This window comes from Gymnoscopelus microlampas (assembly GCF_963454915.1).
Source record: "Gymnoscopelus microlampas genome assembly, chromosome: 23".
NCBI lineage: Eukaryota > Metazoa > Chordata > Actinopteri > Myctophiformes > Myctophidae > Gymnoscopelus > Gymnoscopelus microlampas.
In genome coordinates this window covers 18,268,068-18,283,067 of record NC_139960.1, presented here as the reverse complement: position 1 = coordinate 18,283,067, position 15,000 = coordinate 18,268,068, and the positions used below count along the sequence as shown (strand labels likewise).

General features: G+C 44.2%; 1 protein-coding gene across 1 annotated transcript in view; it reads left to right on the top strand.

Moving 5' to 3' along the window:
• LOC311039682 (cadherin EGF LAG seven-pass G-type receptor 1-like) overlaps window positions 1–15,000 on the top strand; it is a 157,256-nt gene that overhangs the window by 70,628 nt on the left and 71,628 nt on the right. Inside the window, 1 exon segment of the mRNA XM_084049633.1 lies at window positions 2,665–2,753. Within this exon segment, the coding sequence (XP_083905759.1) occupies window positions 2,665–2,753 (89 nt within the window).

Sequence of the window (15,000 nt, the reverse complement as noted above, 5' to 3'; positions counted from 1 at the left end):
TTTTTTTTCAGGGGGCTTGTCTACTGTAAACTTGTTTACTCTAAACTGTAGTTGCTTATTTGTGATTCCTTCCTAATGTTATTTAAACCAGTGTTTCTCAAACATTTTCACGCCAAGGAGCTTGGCTATTATTAACTCATTTTTGCAGGGGACCCCCTGTGTGCGGGATCATGTGGCCTAGTCGTTTCTTTTGGGCTTGTTTTTGTAGACTTGGCCGCGTGTTACTCTCGCAGAATCTGGCAACAATGTCAGTCAGTCAGTCAACAGTCCAGATTTGCTCAAAACAAATACATTGACGGTGCATCTAGATCAGGGGTTCCCAACCTTTCTGTTACCATGGACCAGCTGACAGTTCATAAAATTCGCATGGTTCTGGAGGGGGGGGGGGGGGGGGGGGGGTTTGGGTCGCTCGCATCAATCGTATCAAAACACAAGTTGACTGCCAGTCAATGACACATCACTCACTGGCTGCTATTTATATATTATTATATCACTACATCATGTTATATCATTGACCTATATGCCTGGTGTTATATCAACAAGGTGATTCAAAAAGGTTATGTCTATATCAGAAATTACTTTGGACAGGTGGGAAACATTAGTTAAACTTGCAGAGGGACACATTACTTTACCTGAGTTACATCTTCTGATAGTTGTACTTGAATGTTGACATGAAATAATAATCCTGTTTAGTGTTTCATTAGTGCGATCGGTCATCGTGACAAAATTGGCTACAGCTTGTAGCACGTCAACACACGTTGAAACAAAGGCAAAGATAAAGATAGCAAGGATTCAACAGTGATGTCACTACAGGAAGTAGCACGGACAAAGCTGTTTATAAACCTCAGTGACATCACTGACTAATCCTTGGTATCTTCATGTGACCGACTCAACTTTTCTCCGCTCTGTGGAAAATCCTGGTGACGCAAGGTTATAGATTCACGGCGGGGAAAACTTGGAATTCCCGGCCGCCTTCTCGCAGACCGGTGGTTGGGAACCCCTGATCTGGATGCATCGGTTCCCCTTTTGATCTGGAACGGCTCCGGCATGTAGATGTTTCTGACATGACATAGCATGACATGTCTTTTAGTAGATAGACTTATTTACAATGATATTTCCTTTGAGAGTAGTTACGTAATGTAAACACTTATATAAAAATATAAATAATTCAAGTTGCGTAAAATTTGAGTAAACGTATCTTGCACCACAGTTCATGGGCAATATAACATTATAATAATTAATATCTGGCAAGACAAAGTTACAATTACAGCATAGAGTGAAACATTTGCCTCAAGCTAATTTGGTACTTAGTTTTGGGGAGAGTGTAACATGTGCTTTATTAAAACTTATTTAAACCATTATAATACTTAAATTATACCAACCATTAACTGAAGTTTGTTCAACCAGCCTTATGACAATTTCAAATATTGGCAACTGGTCGGAAACCTTGCGTGGCTGCATCGCATGCTTTCCTTTGAAAATTAATTTGATCCATCGACTGATGTGTTTAGTGTGAGCAAAGCTTCAGTCAGTCAGTCACCTACTCACAAAAAGACACACAAGCATCACTTATTCACTAATAGACGCATGCATGCAAATCACTTGTTGTACATCCACAAGTACACACACACACACACACACACACACACACACATACACACACACACACACACACACACACACACACACACACACACACACACACACACACACACACACACACACACACACACACACACACACACACACACACACAGGCGCATGCATGCATGCGCAGACATATTGTATATACAATTTTAGTAACACAATATTTGTTGGCACACTATCACACTTGTTCAGTAAATGCACACACACACAAAGTGTTGTTGTGATATTAGCTGGTTTGCGGGGCATGGAATTTGTGCCCTGGCTAACTCTGCCCTTGGCAAACACTGACTAAATCCTGTTTAAAGCTGCAGCCATTGTGCTCTGCAATCTGCTCAATGAGAGCATTGATACTGCAGCTAACTCTGGCTTTCTCCACAGCTTGATTTATGAGCACTCTGTGTGTATTGTGTGTGCGCGCACGTGTGTTTGTTTGTGTGCATGTACATGTGTGTGCATATGTGCATGTGTGCGTGTGTGCGTGTGTCTGTGTGTGTGTGTGTGTGTGTGTGTGTGTGTGTGTGTGTGTGTGTGTGTGTGTGTGTGTGTGTGTGTGCGCGTGTGCGTTTGTGCATGCGTGTGTGGCATCACATTTGCCCACTCTCTCTTTCCAGTCGCCATTGGGGGACTCCAGTCAAATATGAATATAGGGTTTAAGTGGTTAAAAACACACATGAGTTACCAGTCTGTACTCCACCATTGAAATGACACCTCATTTCTCTTCTCACTGTTTTATTTTGTCCCTCTGTTCCTCTCTCTCTCTCTCTCTCTCTCTCTCTCTCTCTCTCTCTCTCTCTCTCTCTCTCTCTCTCTCTCTCTCTCTCTCTCTCTCTCTCTCTCTCTCTCTCTCTCGCTTCTGTCCATCGCTTCGTCTCGCTCTCTTTGTCATTCTGTTTCCCCCCCTCTCTCGTATCTGACTTGCCTCCCTCCATCTCTGTTGTTCCCCTCACGCTAATCTCCTTTCTCCCTCTCTCTCTCTCCCTCTCGTATCCTCGGGGCTTCGTCCATCCCTCTGTCCAGGAGAGACAAAGACCACAGTGTCTCCGTTTGTCCCGGGAGGGGTCAGCGATGGCCAGTGGCATTCTGTCCAACTCCATTACTACAACAAGGTAAGGAAGTCACATCCATACACTGCAGTGTCTGTGTCTGTTGACTTGGATAACGCAGGTGAGCGTAAAAGGGGAAGTTCGGGTTTTCAACGTTTGGCCACGCGGTTCTTGTCAAAATAGCCGAACACCAGCACTGTGTTTGGTGGCATTTAGCTAGCTCTGTTATCCAGAGCAACTAAATCCTGATTTATACTTTGTCGCAGGACAGAGTATAAATTAGGCATTACAGTGAGACTCGTGTTTTTGTGGTTTGCTACCCTGATTGAATCGTCTCCACTAAGGGATGTCTCAGTGAATCCCAGGCCTGGTCCTCATACTGTAGGGACCCCTAGAGTTGCTGGTTTCCTGTCATACCAGTAAGTTGTCATCCTAGTTGTCCACATGATATCGTAGCTGTCGGGCAGAAACCTCTTATCTCCATGTTTTAACTTTTGTGTCTTCTTTTGTAACCTAATCCCCTACTTGATCATACTACAGCGTCACACAAATGTATCAAAAATAGCGGATCTATACAAACTCGAAACGTGTCGCTTCGCGCCGTGTTTTGAGCTTGTCGATCTGCTATTTTTGAATTTGATATGACAGAGACGATGTACAGTATACTGTATACACTATATACTGTAGTACTTTGATGTGGGGAATACAAGGTGATTGCAAATGCAATTAACAACCCTGTTATAGGTTATAAAAAACAGAAGTAGCGATTGTCCCGCTGTCATAAAGCATTGGCATTGAACAGAGAACAGGGAACAACTCGACCGGTCATAAGATTTGTATTCCAAGGGAGAATCTGAAGATATCCCGAAGTGAATGACTTTATTGGTGAAATCCCCTGACGACGCTATAGGAGGACAAGGGCTTTGTCCTGTTTTGCTGGGAAGTGGACTTGGCCGGCGGTCAAATTCCATCTCTGTGTGGCGGCGTCAACTCTCGTCAGCAAGCGGAGAATGGATGCGAGCTAACAGCTGGCCCCCAGTTGCTGTCCGGCAGGGCCCTATAGCGAGGGAGGGTCTCTGCTAGCTGAACTGCTGAACTGTTGAACTAATCCACAGACACTCTGCCATGCTGTTCAAGTCTTCACAGGTCACTGCAGTAGCTGACATGTTGTCACAGCGTTTTTTGGGGGGGAGCTTGCCAAGGATACTGCATCCCGATAACCGTGTTCAATAGCTCTATAGTATGTCCCATAATGATGATTGCCATAGAGCAGTGGTTCTGAAAGAGGGGTCCACGGACTCTCATGGTTCCTTGAGGGGGTTCCAAATTGACCCTTACATGTCTGTAACTCAGTTAAGGGGGGTCCTTGAAATTTAAAAATTTGAGAAACACTGCTATAGAGTGTTTGTTCAGTAACAGTAATATCTGTCTCTCCAGCTCATCTTTAGTAGTTAGGGCTTGCCAATTTCATCCAATCAGGAGAGAGATCTCATGCAGGATACAGTTGACGTTGGAAGTGATTCAATAAATAAATGAGCTGACAAAATTTGGAATTGGAACACTACAGAACTGAAGCTGATGAAGGGGTACTCCCTCATCTAGGACTCTCCAAAATTGGGTCCCAGAAATAGTAAGAAATAGCTCTAGTTCTTTATCTCTCTGTTTCTCATTATCTCTCTATTTCTCTTTATCTCTATTTCTCTTTATCTCTCTATTTCTCTTTATCTCTCTATTTCTCTTTATCTCTATTTCTCTTTATCTCTCTATTTCTCTTTATCTCTCTATTTCTCTTTATCTCTATTTCTCTTTATCTCTCTATTTCTCTTTATCTCTCTAGTGCTGCAGCTGCTGGTCTTGAACCATGCTGAGCAGTGATTTAGGAAATCAAGTGGTTCAGACAGGGTGAACGGGAGGTTTAATTCTCTCCATCAGTGGATATTTCTCTCCACTGCGTCCATGGGGTTTTCCCCGCCTCCTTTGTTTCTGAGAAGACGTTGATTTGCCGGCGTAGGGTTTCACTCTGGCTATCTCCTGGGAAGACAGCAGCGAGACCTATCGCCTTTAATCACAAGAAAGAAACCTGAAAAACAGATCATTGATAAAGTAGGTGTGGTCAGCAACGCGGGGAGTGGTTGTGAACGGCACATTTTACTGCTGTTTAGGGTTAGCGAGTGCACAGAGCTAACTGTGGATGTGAAGAATGCACACAACAAACACTGAGTGTCTTTTTAACTCAGAGAGTGTATAAAACTCTCTGAGTTTTGAACAAAATGCTCAAAATATTTCAGGCCAAGGACTCCTTAGCTGATAGAGAGATGAAGCAGGGACCCCCACTGCATATTGTTTAAAATTGTGTTGCATATTAAACCTTTTCAGAGATATCTCCATAGACTTGTTTAACAGTACTGTCAAAGTAGTGTTGTGTTGGATTCATGTCAATGTGTATTTTAATCCCTCAATACTTGGAAAACTTTCTTTTTTCCCCCCTTCCCTCCTCTTCCCCTCAGAATAGAGAGGCTAGGGTTCAAGTGGTTAATGTAAAAAAAAAGTTCCTATCACACAAAGATTTGGCGGCCCCCCTGTAGTAACTCTGAGGACCCCGTAGCGGTCCCGGACCCCCTGTTGTAGACCCATGCCTTAAAGAGTTACTCCGACACTCAGGACTTTGCAGAGTCAGGGTTGGCCGGGTTGGCCGGCCCAGCCAGGCAGTTGACCCTGCCCGCTAAGCTCTGGAAGGAGGGTAAAAGTTCATGCGTTTGGCTAGCGTGACTTTGAGGTATTACTTGTTATCTAACACACAGGTTCTACTAGAGAGGTTGGCCCTGCAGGAAGCTCGGCCTCTTGTGTCTTGTGTGACAGTGAATTATGCTATAGCTTTCCTTAAACCTACAGCGGAGCCAGTGTTTCTGACTCACGGGTCAAAAGTTTGTCAGCTGCATACCAAGACCGTTCATGTGTGGCACTGCACTGAGTTTCTGGTTAATTTAAAGCTGGTGGTCTAAGTGATATTCCTTTGGTTTAACCACTTGTGAGCTTGTCGATCTGCTATTTTCTGCGAAAGCTTTCCCCACAATACAGATGCCAGTGGTTTAAAAACAAATATTTTAGTTAAAAGCTTAAAGCTCTATTTTCCGATAGTAAGCATTGTCTACTGTAAGTGTTTGTTCAATAACAGGCTCTCCCAGTCTCTCCAGCTCTTTGATAAACGTAAAATACATTTTCAGCAGAAGACCAGAAGAAGGAACCCCACAAAGATCTTTTATCAGCGTACAGGAGTCCTCTCTCCTGACTGGGTAAAATTGCTATCCCGACCTGAAAATGTCTTTTCTTTTCACTAAAGAGCTGGAGAGATGGGGAGACCCCTGTTACTGAACAAACATTCTAGAGCAAGTACCAGAATATAGAGCTATTTAACGGTTGTCTTAACAACAACAATAAAAGACCTCCTTGACGGGTCCATTTGGTTACATTTGTACACTTTCAGGGTTACAAATGGATAAATGCACACTGAGTATTTTACTGTGTGGCTCTAAAGCCATCGTTCCCACGCGGGTCAGCTTGCCACTTCACTAAAAGACCAATATCAAGGAAGAACCATGATTATTTCACAACATATATCAAATGTCTCCTGCCTGGGTAATATTATATGAGCGGAGCTTTATTGTAGGCAATTGCAGGTGTTATTTTCCAACAAACTTCCATGGCTGCCAGGCATTAACACAACAATGCCAACCAGACAGACTTATAGAGCTATACATACAGTATATACATTACGTACAAGACCCAATACTGTAACTGTGCTCATTGATAACTCTGTGGTTTGCTGTGAAATGAATGACCCGGCTATCTTCTATTCAGAAATAACAGATATACGAGCTCATAGCGCGGCACCGAGTGCCGCACTATGAGCTTGTAGATCTGCTATTTTAGAAAAATCGTGATTTTTTTTTTTTTGCAAATCTTTGAAAATATATATTTTTAAAGCGAACATTTGTAAAATATTTTGTTCCAGGGACCTCCAGAAGCAAAGATTTGAGTTAAAAATGTTTCAAAAATGTATATATTCAAAGATTTGCACAAAATGTTTTCAAAAAATTAGATCTACAAGCTCGTAGCACGGCACTCTGTGTAGCGCTATGAGCTTGTATATCTGCTATTTTTGAATAGCCCAAAAATATATATGCGTTCCCGTTCTTAATGGGTTAATAACCTTACAATAAATGCATGAAATCTCTGTAAGTATGTACGTACGTATGTCCGTCTGACGTGCAAGCTCCCCACGCCTCACATCCCCACCTCGTGGTGAGCTTGTAGTTCTGCTACTTCAACGACAGAGCATATCCATTACAATGTTGCAAGTTAACCTTAAGACACCCTTTATTAATTAGATTAGCTGCAGCTGTGTTGCTTATGTTTTACCCTGCTGAACTGTCTGGAAAACAAACCACAAAATCAGCCCAGGGGTTCATGCCCTTTCTAAGTACAGCAAGTGTCACACACTCAGTCCCCCCTCCCCCCCAATATGAATAACGTTCTATATAAAATCTTAAGTGCGGCTGACTTCTCTTCATGTGATCTTCAATTGAAACAGCACATTATTCGGCCAACACAAGCCGTTGTGTTTGTGTCGTCCTGCAGCAGCTCTGCTAACGTCTGTGGCATTCTTCAGGGAAAGCTAACACGCTAACTGGAAGCCATGTGCCTTTTTTGGGGGGAACAGAGATTTGTACATTTCTCTCACAATAGACGCCCAGCTCTCTGTCTCTCTCTCTTGGTCTCTCTGTCTCTCCCTCCCTGTCTTTCTCTCTCTGTCTCTCTCTTTGTCTCTCTCTGTCTCTCTCCACCCTACCACACGGTGAATGCTGCGACATCATTGGCCCGTTCCAAGACGTCGGCGGGTGTTGTGTTTCATTGCTAGTGTTTTAGACCTTGTTAGGAAGCACCTCCGTGTTAGCCAAAGATACCTGGGGAAGACAATGTTCGTCTACTCACGTTTCACAACCTTGTTAGTCTCATTGCGTTGCGTCCGCGATCCATTCGCAGGCAGCCTTTTGACAACGACGCATTCATCAATGTATACCTGCACTGTTACCACATTACCTGCAGGGTCCTGTCTGTAGCCATTGTCTGCTGTGCATGTCCCCGTGTTCAATGGAACCACCTTCCAAACAAGATAATGATGTTAGCAACAATAGGCCCGAACCGTGTAGTGCTTTGTTATTGTGACGGCCCGAGCTATTGTTTGCTCGGCGGTGCAATCCTTTTGGCATCAAAAATACCCCTTGTTTTGTTTCGTTTCGTTTGTCTGCCGGCCTGTCGTTTTGTTTGGTAAAGATGTCGCTACGGAGACCGGGGGATTACTTTTCAACCGCCGCCGTGTTTAAACACTTTTCCTGGTGTTAGGTACTTTTCCTGTCTTCTGCCATTGACCCCCATGAGAGACCATTTTGTCGACAATTTGCCAGCAATCGGCAAAAATAGCTGATTTATAAGATCATAAAGTGCTGCGATACGTTGTGAGCTTGTAGATCGGCTATTTTTTAATAGCCAAAAACAGAATTGGGTTTAAGTGTTTAAACCGTTCCTCATTTTTCTGTGGACCCCCTGGAACCTCCCCAAGGTCTTGCACAGGTCCTCAGACCCTACTTTGTGTACCAGTGCCCAATATTCTATTTGTTCAGGGAATGCACGGCCTCCCCTTAAGTCTAGTTTATACTTTTGTTGTGTGCCAGTGTAGCGCTCCAGAAAAACAGCAGATCTACAAGCTCAGGCGTCCCGATGGTGGGGTGGTGTAGAGATCCCCCCCATTTCACTCCTCTGCTTCTGTCTTCAGAAAGCGTAGGACACAGTTCAAGAGGTTTGTCACGGCAACAGATGCACATTGTAAGCTTGTAGATCTGCTATTTTGGGTGCTCCACACGGCACGCAGCTATAAGTATAAATCAGGCTCTAGCTTCTCTTGTTAGTGCAAACTCTGTTTTTTGATGCGTTCTGGCAGCTGTAGCATGCGCACACACACACACACACACACACACACACACACACACACACACACACACACACACACACACACACACACACACACACACACACACACACACACACACACACTGCAGTCTGTTAATCATAATGAAGTGTGAAAAAGACCACCAGGGTGGTGACAGTTGGGGCAACACTGTGTCTCACACACACACACACACACACACACACACACACACACACACACACACACACACACACACACACACACACACACACAGACACCTGGCGGTAAGGGGCGGTGGCTTGTCGCCTTCCACCATCTGTCAATCATAATCCAGGCCGATGATTAACATTGACGCTCTCAACATTCCATGTAATTAGCCAGAGGTTGACCCCAAGCTCTGATCCCAGGCCAGCGCTCCTTCATCCTGCTAATGGCCAGCGGTGGTATTGACTGTGTGTAATCTGATCCCAGGCCAGTCATTGAGGGATTATCTGACACGTATATAGCATGAGCCTGCAGTGCTATCACTGTAGCTCACCATGTGTTGACACAACTGAATGCATGGATCATATAGGTGCACACATGCTGGTCTGTGTGTGTGTGTGTGTGTGTGTGTGTGTGTGTGTGTGTGTGTGTGTGTGTGTGTGTGTGTGTGTGTGTGTGTGTGTGTGCGTGTGCGTGTGCGTCCTGATTCTAGAAGTAGGCTGTGTTTTTGATCTATCTATGGACCAGGCTTTTCAGGATAAACATTAGAAGTTTCCAACCGTTACTTGGATTTATAACTAACCTTGGGTACAGTATGTAGAAGACTCTGCATACTCATATTTTGGAGGCCTGCGCCACGTATATAAACTCGCCACCAGTGGCCTGAACATTGCTGGCATAACAAAGAACAAAGCCAGACATTGCACAAAATACCGCTCTGTTTCAGCTGTCATAGGCAGCTTGGCTGCAAGGAGGAGAAAGTGCTATATGTGATCTTAGATGTCCATGAATTTTCTAACCGTGTGTGTGTGTGTGTGTGTGTGTGTGCGTGCACGTGCGTGTGTGTGGGGTGTTTTACAGAGACACATGCACACACACACGCACGCACGCACGCACGCACGCACGCACGCGCACACACACACACACACACACACACACACACACACACACACACACACACACACACACACACACACACACACACACATATGTACAGCACACTTTCTTTGTCCTCTGATGGGAATTGTTTCCCTATGGGGCCAGGGTCAATGACCAACCGACCCAAGATCACACACATACACACACACACACACACACACACACACACACACACACACACACACACACACACACACACACACACACACACACACACACACACACACACACACACACACACACATTGATTTATGGGGTCTGGGGGCGGGGCGGTGTAGGGATCGCCCCATTTTGCACCTCTGCTTCTGTCTTCAGAAAGCGTAAGGTCAAAGTTCAGGAAGGAGGGGCAAGATGATTGTCATGGCAACAGACGTGGTCATGCTATTGTTAAGGAGGTTGTTGGATAGGTGTGTGGATGGGCGTGCAACACACACACACACACACACACACACAATGGAGGAGGCAGGAAGAAAGACATTTTTGAAATAGCTGCTTCATTTGGGCGCGGGGCGACGTCTCAAGGACGGACACAGGAAGACAAATCCAGGACAAATGGATTTGGCACAGGAAATGATGTGTCTTTATTCAGGAAGTGATGTCATGTGACCAGTTAGAATGACAAAAAAAAGTGGCCCTCGGTCGTTTTGCCCCATACCTGAAAGCACCCCGCCCATACACCCACCTCACCTCACCTCACCCTGCATAACTAATATTTATGCAATTGTTATTGTGTTTAAATTCAAAAGGGCAACAGTTGCCTCACCAATAGCCAGACCCATGAGAAATATATGTTTGGAGGCAGGCAGCACACCAGACTACTGCTCTGCTGTAAGACCCCTGACAACCAAAACTCCACAAACACATGAAACTTATCTCCAATTATAGATGTAAGATGTACCTGTAACAGCTTACAGGGGACAATAGTGCGGTTTAATCAAGAATTCATGTTCTCTCCAAAGCTAGAACCACTTAAACCCTATATATTTTTGTTGCATGTCGAATGGCGAAAATAGCAGATCTAAGTTCACAACATGTCACGTTGCGCGTTACTATTAACTTCCATGTGACCTGTCTCCAGTTTCTTGTGGTTTAGAGATAACTTATGTTTGTTTACGAGGCTGCACACATGCCTGGGTGTTTACAGTGTATTAATACTGTGTAGTATGCAGTTCTAATAACGGACATGTTATTAACACACACACGCACGCACGCATGCACGCACACACACACACATGCTTGTGTGTTTACAGTATACTAATACGGTGCAGTGTGTAGTTCTAATAGCAGGCATGTTAATAAGCATGGCAGAGTTGATATGTGCTGTGACATTTACAGCTCGGTGCAGAGACAAACATTCCCAGACACATACTGTGCTACATAGCTCATCTAGCGTGCATCTACACCCGATATACTTCGTTAACTAGGGTCCCAAGGGGCTCTATACTAGGTCTGCTCCTTTTTTTCCCCTCAACACCAAATATCTTAACCGAAAATAGACGATCTACAAGCTCACAATGCTTTGCAATGTGACGCATGATGAGCTTGTAGCTTGGCTATTTTCTCCACAGTATGCCCAAGAATATGGTCGTTATAGGGTTCATGCGGTTAAACTAGCTTGTTGAGCTCTCTCTGTCTCTGGCTCTGTCTCTCTCTCTCTCTCTCTCTCTCTCTCTCTCTCTCTCTCTCTCTCTCTCTCTCTCTTTTGTATTCATACCCTGAAGTGCATTGATAGTAAATCTTGAATGCTTTTGTGCGATGTGGTCTTGTGATGTTTTTAGCGGACTGGTTTTGGCATCGGATAAATCCCTGCAAAGTCTCTTATATTGTATCTGAAAGCTCTCGGCTTTCATGAGAGAGAGAGAGAGGGCATGCATGATCCATCTGTGTGTGTGTGTGTGTGTGTGTGTGTGTGTGTGTGTGTGTGTGTGTGTGTGTGTGTGTGTGTGTGTGTGTGTGTGTGTGTGTGTGTGTGTGTGTGTGTGTGTGTGTGTGTGTGTGTGTGTGTGTGTGTGTCTCGCTCTGTCTCCCTCTCTATTGCTCTCTTTCTATACATCTCTATATCTATTTGCACTCTCTCTCAATATATCTATCTTACCTTCTCTCTCTCTATTTCACGTTTCTCTATGGTAGAGTACGATTGATATACAGTCTCTCTCTCTCTCTCTCTCTCTCTCTCTCTCTCTCTCTCTCTCACACACGCACACGCACGCACACACACACACACACACACACACACACACACACACACACACACACACACACACACACACACACACACACACACACACACACTCACACAGAGGATAATTGCTATGAGAGTGAGTGGTTTGGAGTAGAGTAGTAGTAGATTTATTGGTAATAACTCAAAGTCCATATGGCTTCCATGATGGGTGGCCTTTAAAAAAACACATGCCTTATTAGGTGAGTCTTTCTCATGGTGGTACACACACACACACACACACACACACACACACACACACACACACACACACACACACACACACACACACACACACACACACACACACACACAAACAGCGACAGAGGCTGTCTTGAGTGTCCATTCAGATGTAACTCTGAAATAGTTGAAAACAGACCCTTGCGTATAAAGATCCGTTTTGACACTTTGCTGAGTCAAATTAACTATCCGAGTTTTGCAGTGTCATGCAGTATTTACAATACCTTTTCGTCGAAGCTTGGTATTGTTATATGCTCTGTGACACATGCGCTCATTCTGGGTTAGAGCTTTGTGAATGATATGTGCCGTGTGTGTGTGTGTGTGTATGTGTGTGTGTGTGTGTGTGTGTGTGTGTGTGTGTGTGTGCGTGTGCGTGTGCGTGTGCGCACGTGTGTGCGTGCGTGGTTTCATGGGAGATAAGAGTCTCTGTGCTACTCGGTGTGCGTGTGTTTTCCCAGTGTCTGGTCTTTAGAGGAAGAGGCCGTGTTGTTCTTGACGCACGCGACCCCCAAACCTCAAAGACCCAAGGTCAACATCACACCAGTAGAGTGAGTAGACCCTCACAGCACTGGACTAAAAACTCACTCCGGTGTCTTTCTGACAATTACACAGCAAAATCCTTAAAAATAAAAAACTTAACTCTGAGAGTGTACAAATGAAACCAAATTGGACCCGTACGGGTCCATTTGGTTTCATTTGTACACTCTCAGAGTTACAAACAGTTAAGGTAACGCAGCACAATGTGCATAGAATCAGGAACTGTGATGGTAAATAACATTTTATGAATAAACTGAAAACAAACACAGTAGCTGTTTCTGTTGTCTATTGTTGTTCTTATCAGTGGGATTTAACAATCAAACCAAACTGACTAAACATCTATAACACCTATAACTCCTCAACTACATCTATAATGATATGGTATAGTTAATAATGATAATTGCAAACACATGTATTATTTATACTGTATATTATTCGTGCTCCTTTTAAGAAACAATATTATCTAATAAAGCAGCATGTCTTATTGTAGAAGAAGGAATTTAAAACAAACTTTCATGTGTGTTTCATGCATTTGTTGTTTATCACAGCCGATGTTGTTGAGATTAAGGAGATCGAGGATGGTGGCTTTAACTGGTGAAAGCCAGCAGGGTGCTTTTTCCCTCACGTTTCTTCCTGTAGTAAATCTAAAGCAAAGGGACTGTGGGCTTGGCAGTGATTCATGAGTTGTAGAGTATCGTGACGTTGTTGAATGGGTTGGGGGTCTTTAGGTTGCGGTGAAGGAACTGGCTTTTTTGTGCGGTTATTATTGTTGAGCGTGTTGTAATTTAGCTGCCAAGACACGCTGGCACACACTTCCGAACGCACCCACCCACACACACACACACACACACACACACACACACACACACACACACACACACACACACACACACACACACACACACACACACACAGACACACACACACACACGCACACACACACACACACACACACACACACACACACACACATACACACACACACACACACACACACACACACACACACACACACACACACACACACACACACACACACACACACACACACACACACACACACACACACGCAGTGTTTTCCCTGGAATTAGTTTAGGTGGGCTACTGGGACCGTGAGAACAAAACTGGACAGTCCTATTGTGTCCCAACAATGACTTTTTAAACATAAAGTCAAAAAATGAAAATAAAAAAGCTAAAGGAAAGGAAATGTAAAAAACTATAATAACATTAGGTTGGCAGAAGTCTCAGATCCTCTGGTGGTTTGTTCTCATGTATGACATAATAATACCTAAACGCTTACTCACTAGGTTGAGTTTGAACTCCGGTAACAGTTAGATCTTGTCTTGTCAGATCATTTCAGTGTTCTCTTTCATATGTCTTATTACTCATGACCTCCAAATGATACCAGATACCGTTATAGAATGCCAATATTGATGAGAACACTAGTGCACTCTTCATAATCTACAAGCTCACACACACTCACATACATACAAACACACACACACACACACACACACACACACACACACACACACACACACACACACACACGTGCATTGCTTGGACCGTAGGCTGTATCTCTGCCTCTCTCTGCCTCTCTCTCTGCCTCTCTCTCTCTCAGTGCATGTGTACAGTACATGCACTCATAGTGTAGCTAGGCACGTGGGCTTCAGAGGAGGTCTAATGCATTGGTGTTTCTGTCTCTCAGACACATGCTGCTGGATTCCAGTGGGTTCTAATGCTGTGTGGTCTAATGCAATGAAGTTTAATGGAGTTGAGTCTAACGCAGTGGTGTCTAATGGGTCTAATGTAGTGTGGTCTTTTGCAGTGAGGTCTAATGTGTCTCATGCAGTGAGGTCTAATATGTCTCATGCAGTGAGGTCTTATGTAGTGTGTTTTTTTCAGTGAGGTCTAATGGGTCTAATAAAGTGAGGTCTAATGCAGTGAGGTCTAATGTGTCTAATGCAGTGAGGTCTAATGTGTCTAATGCAGTGAGGTCTAATGTGTCTAATGCAGTGAGGTCTAATGTGTCTTATGCAGTGAGGTCTTTAGCAGTGAGGTCCAATACAGTGAGGTCTAATGCAGTGAGGTCTTTTGCAGCGAGGTCCAATGCAGTGAGGTATAAGGGGTCTAATGCAGTGAGGTCTTATGTAGTGGGGTCTAATGCAGTGGGTTCTAACTGTGGT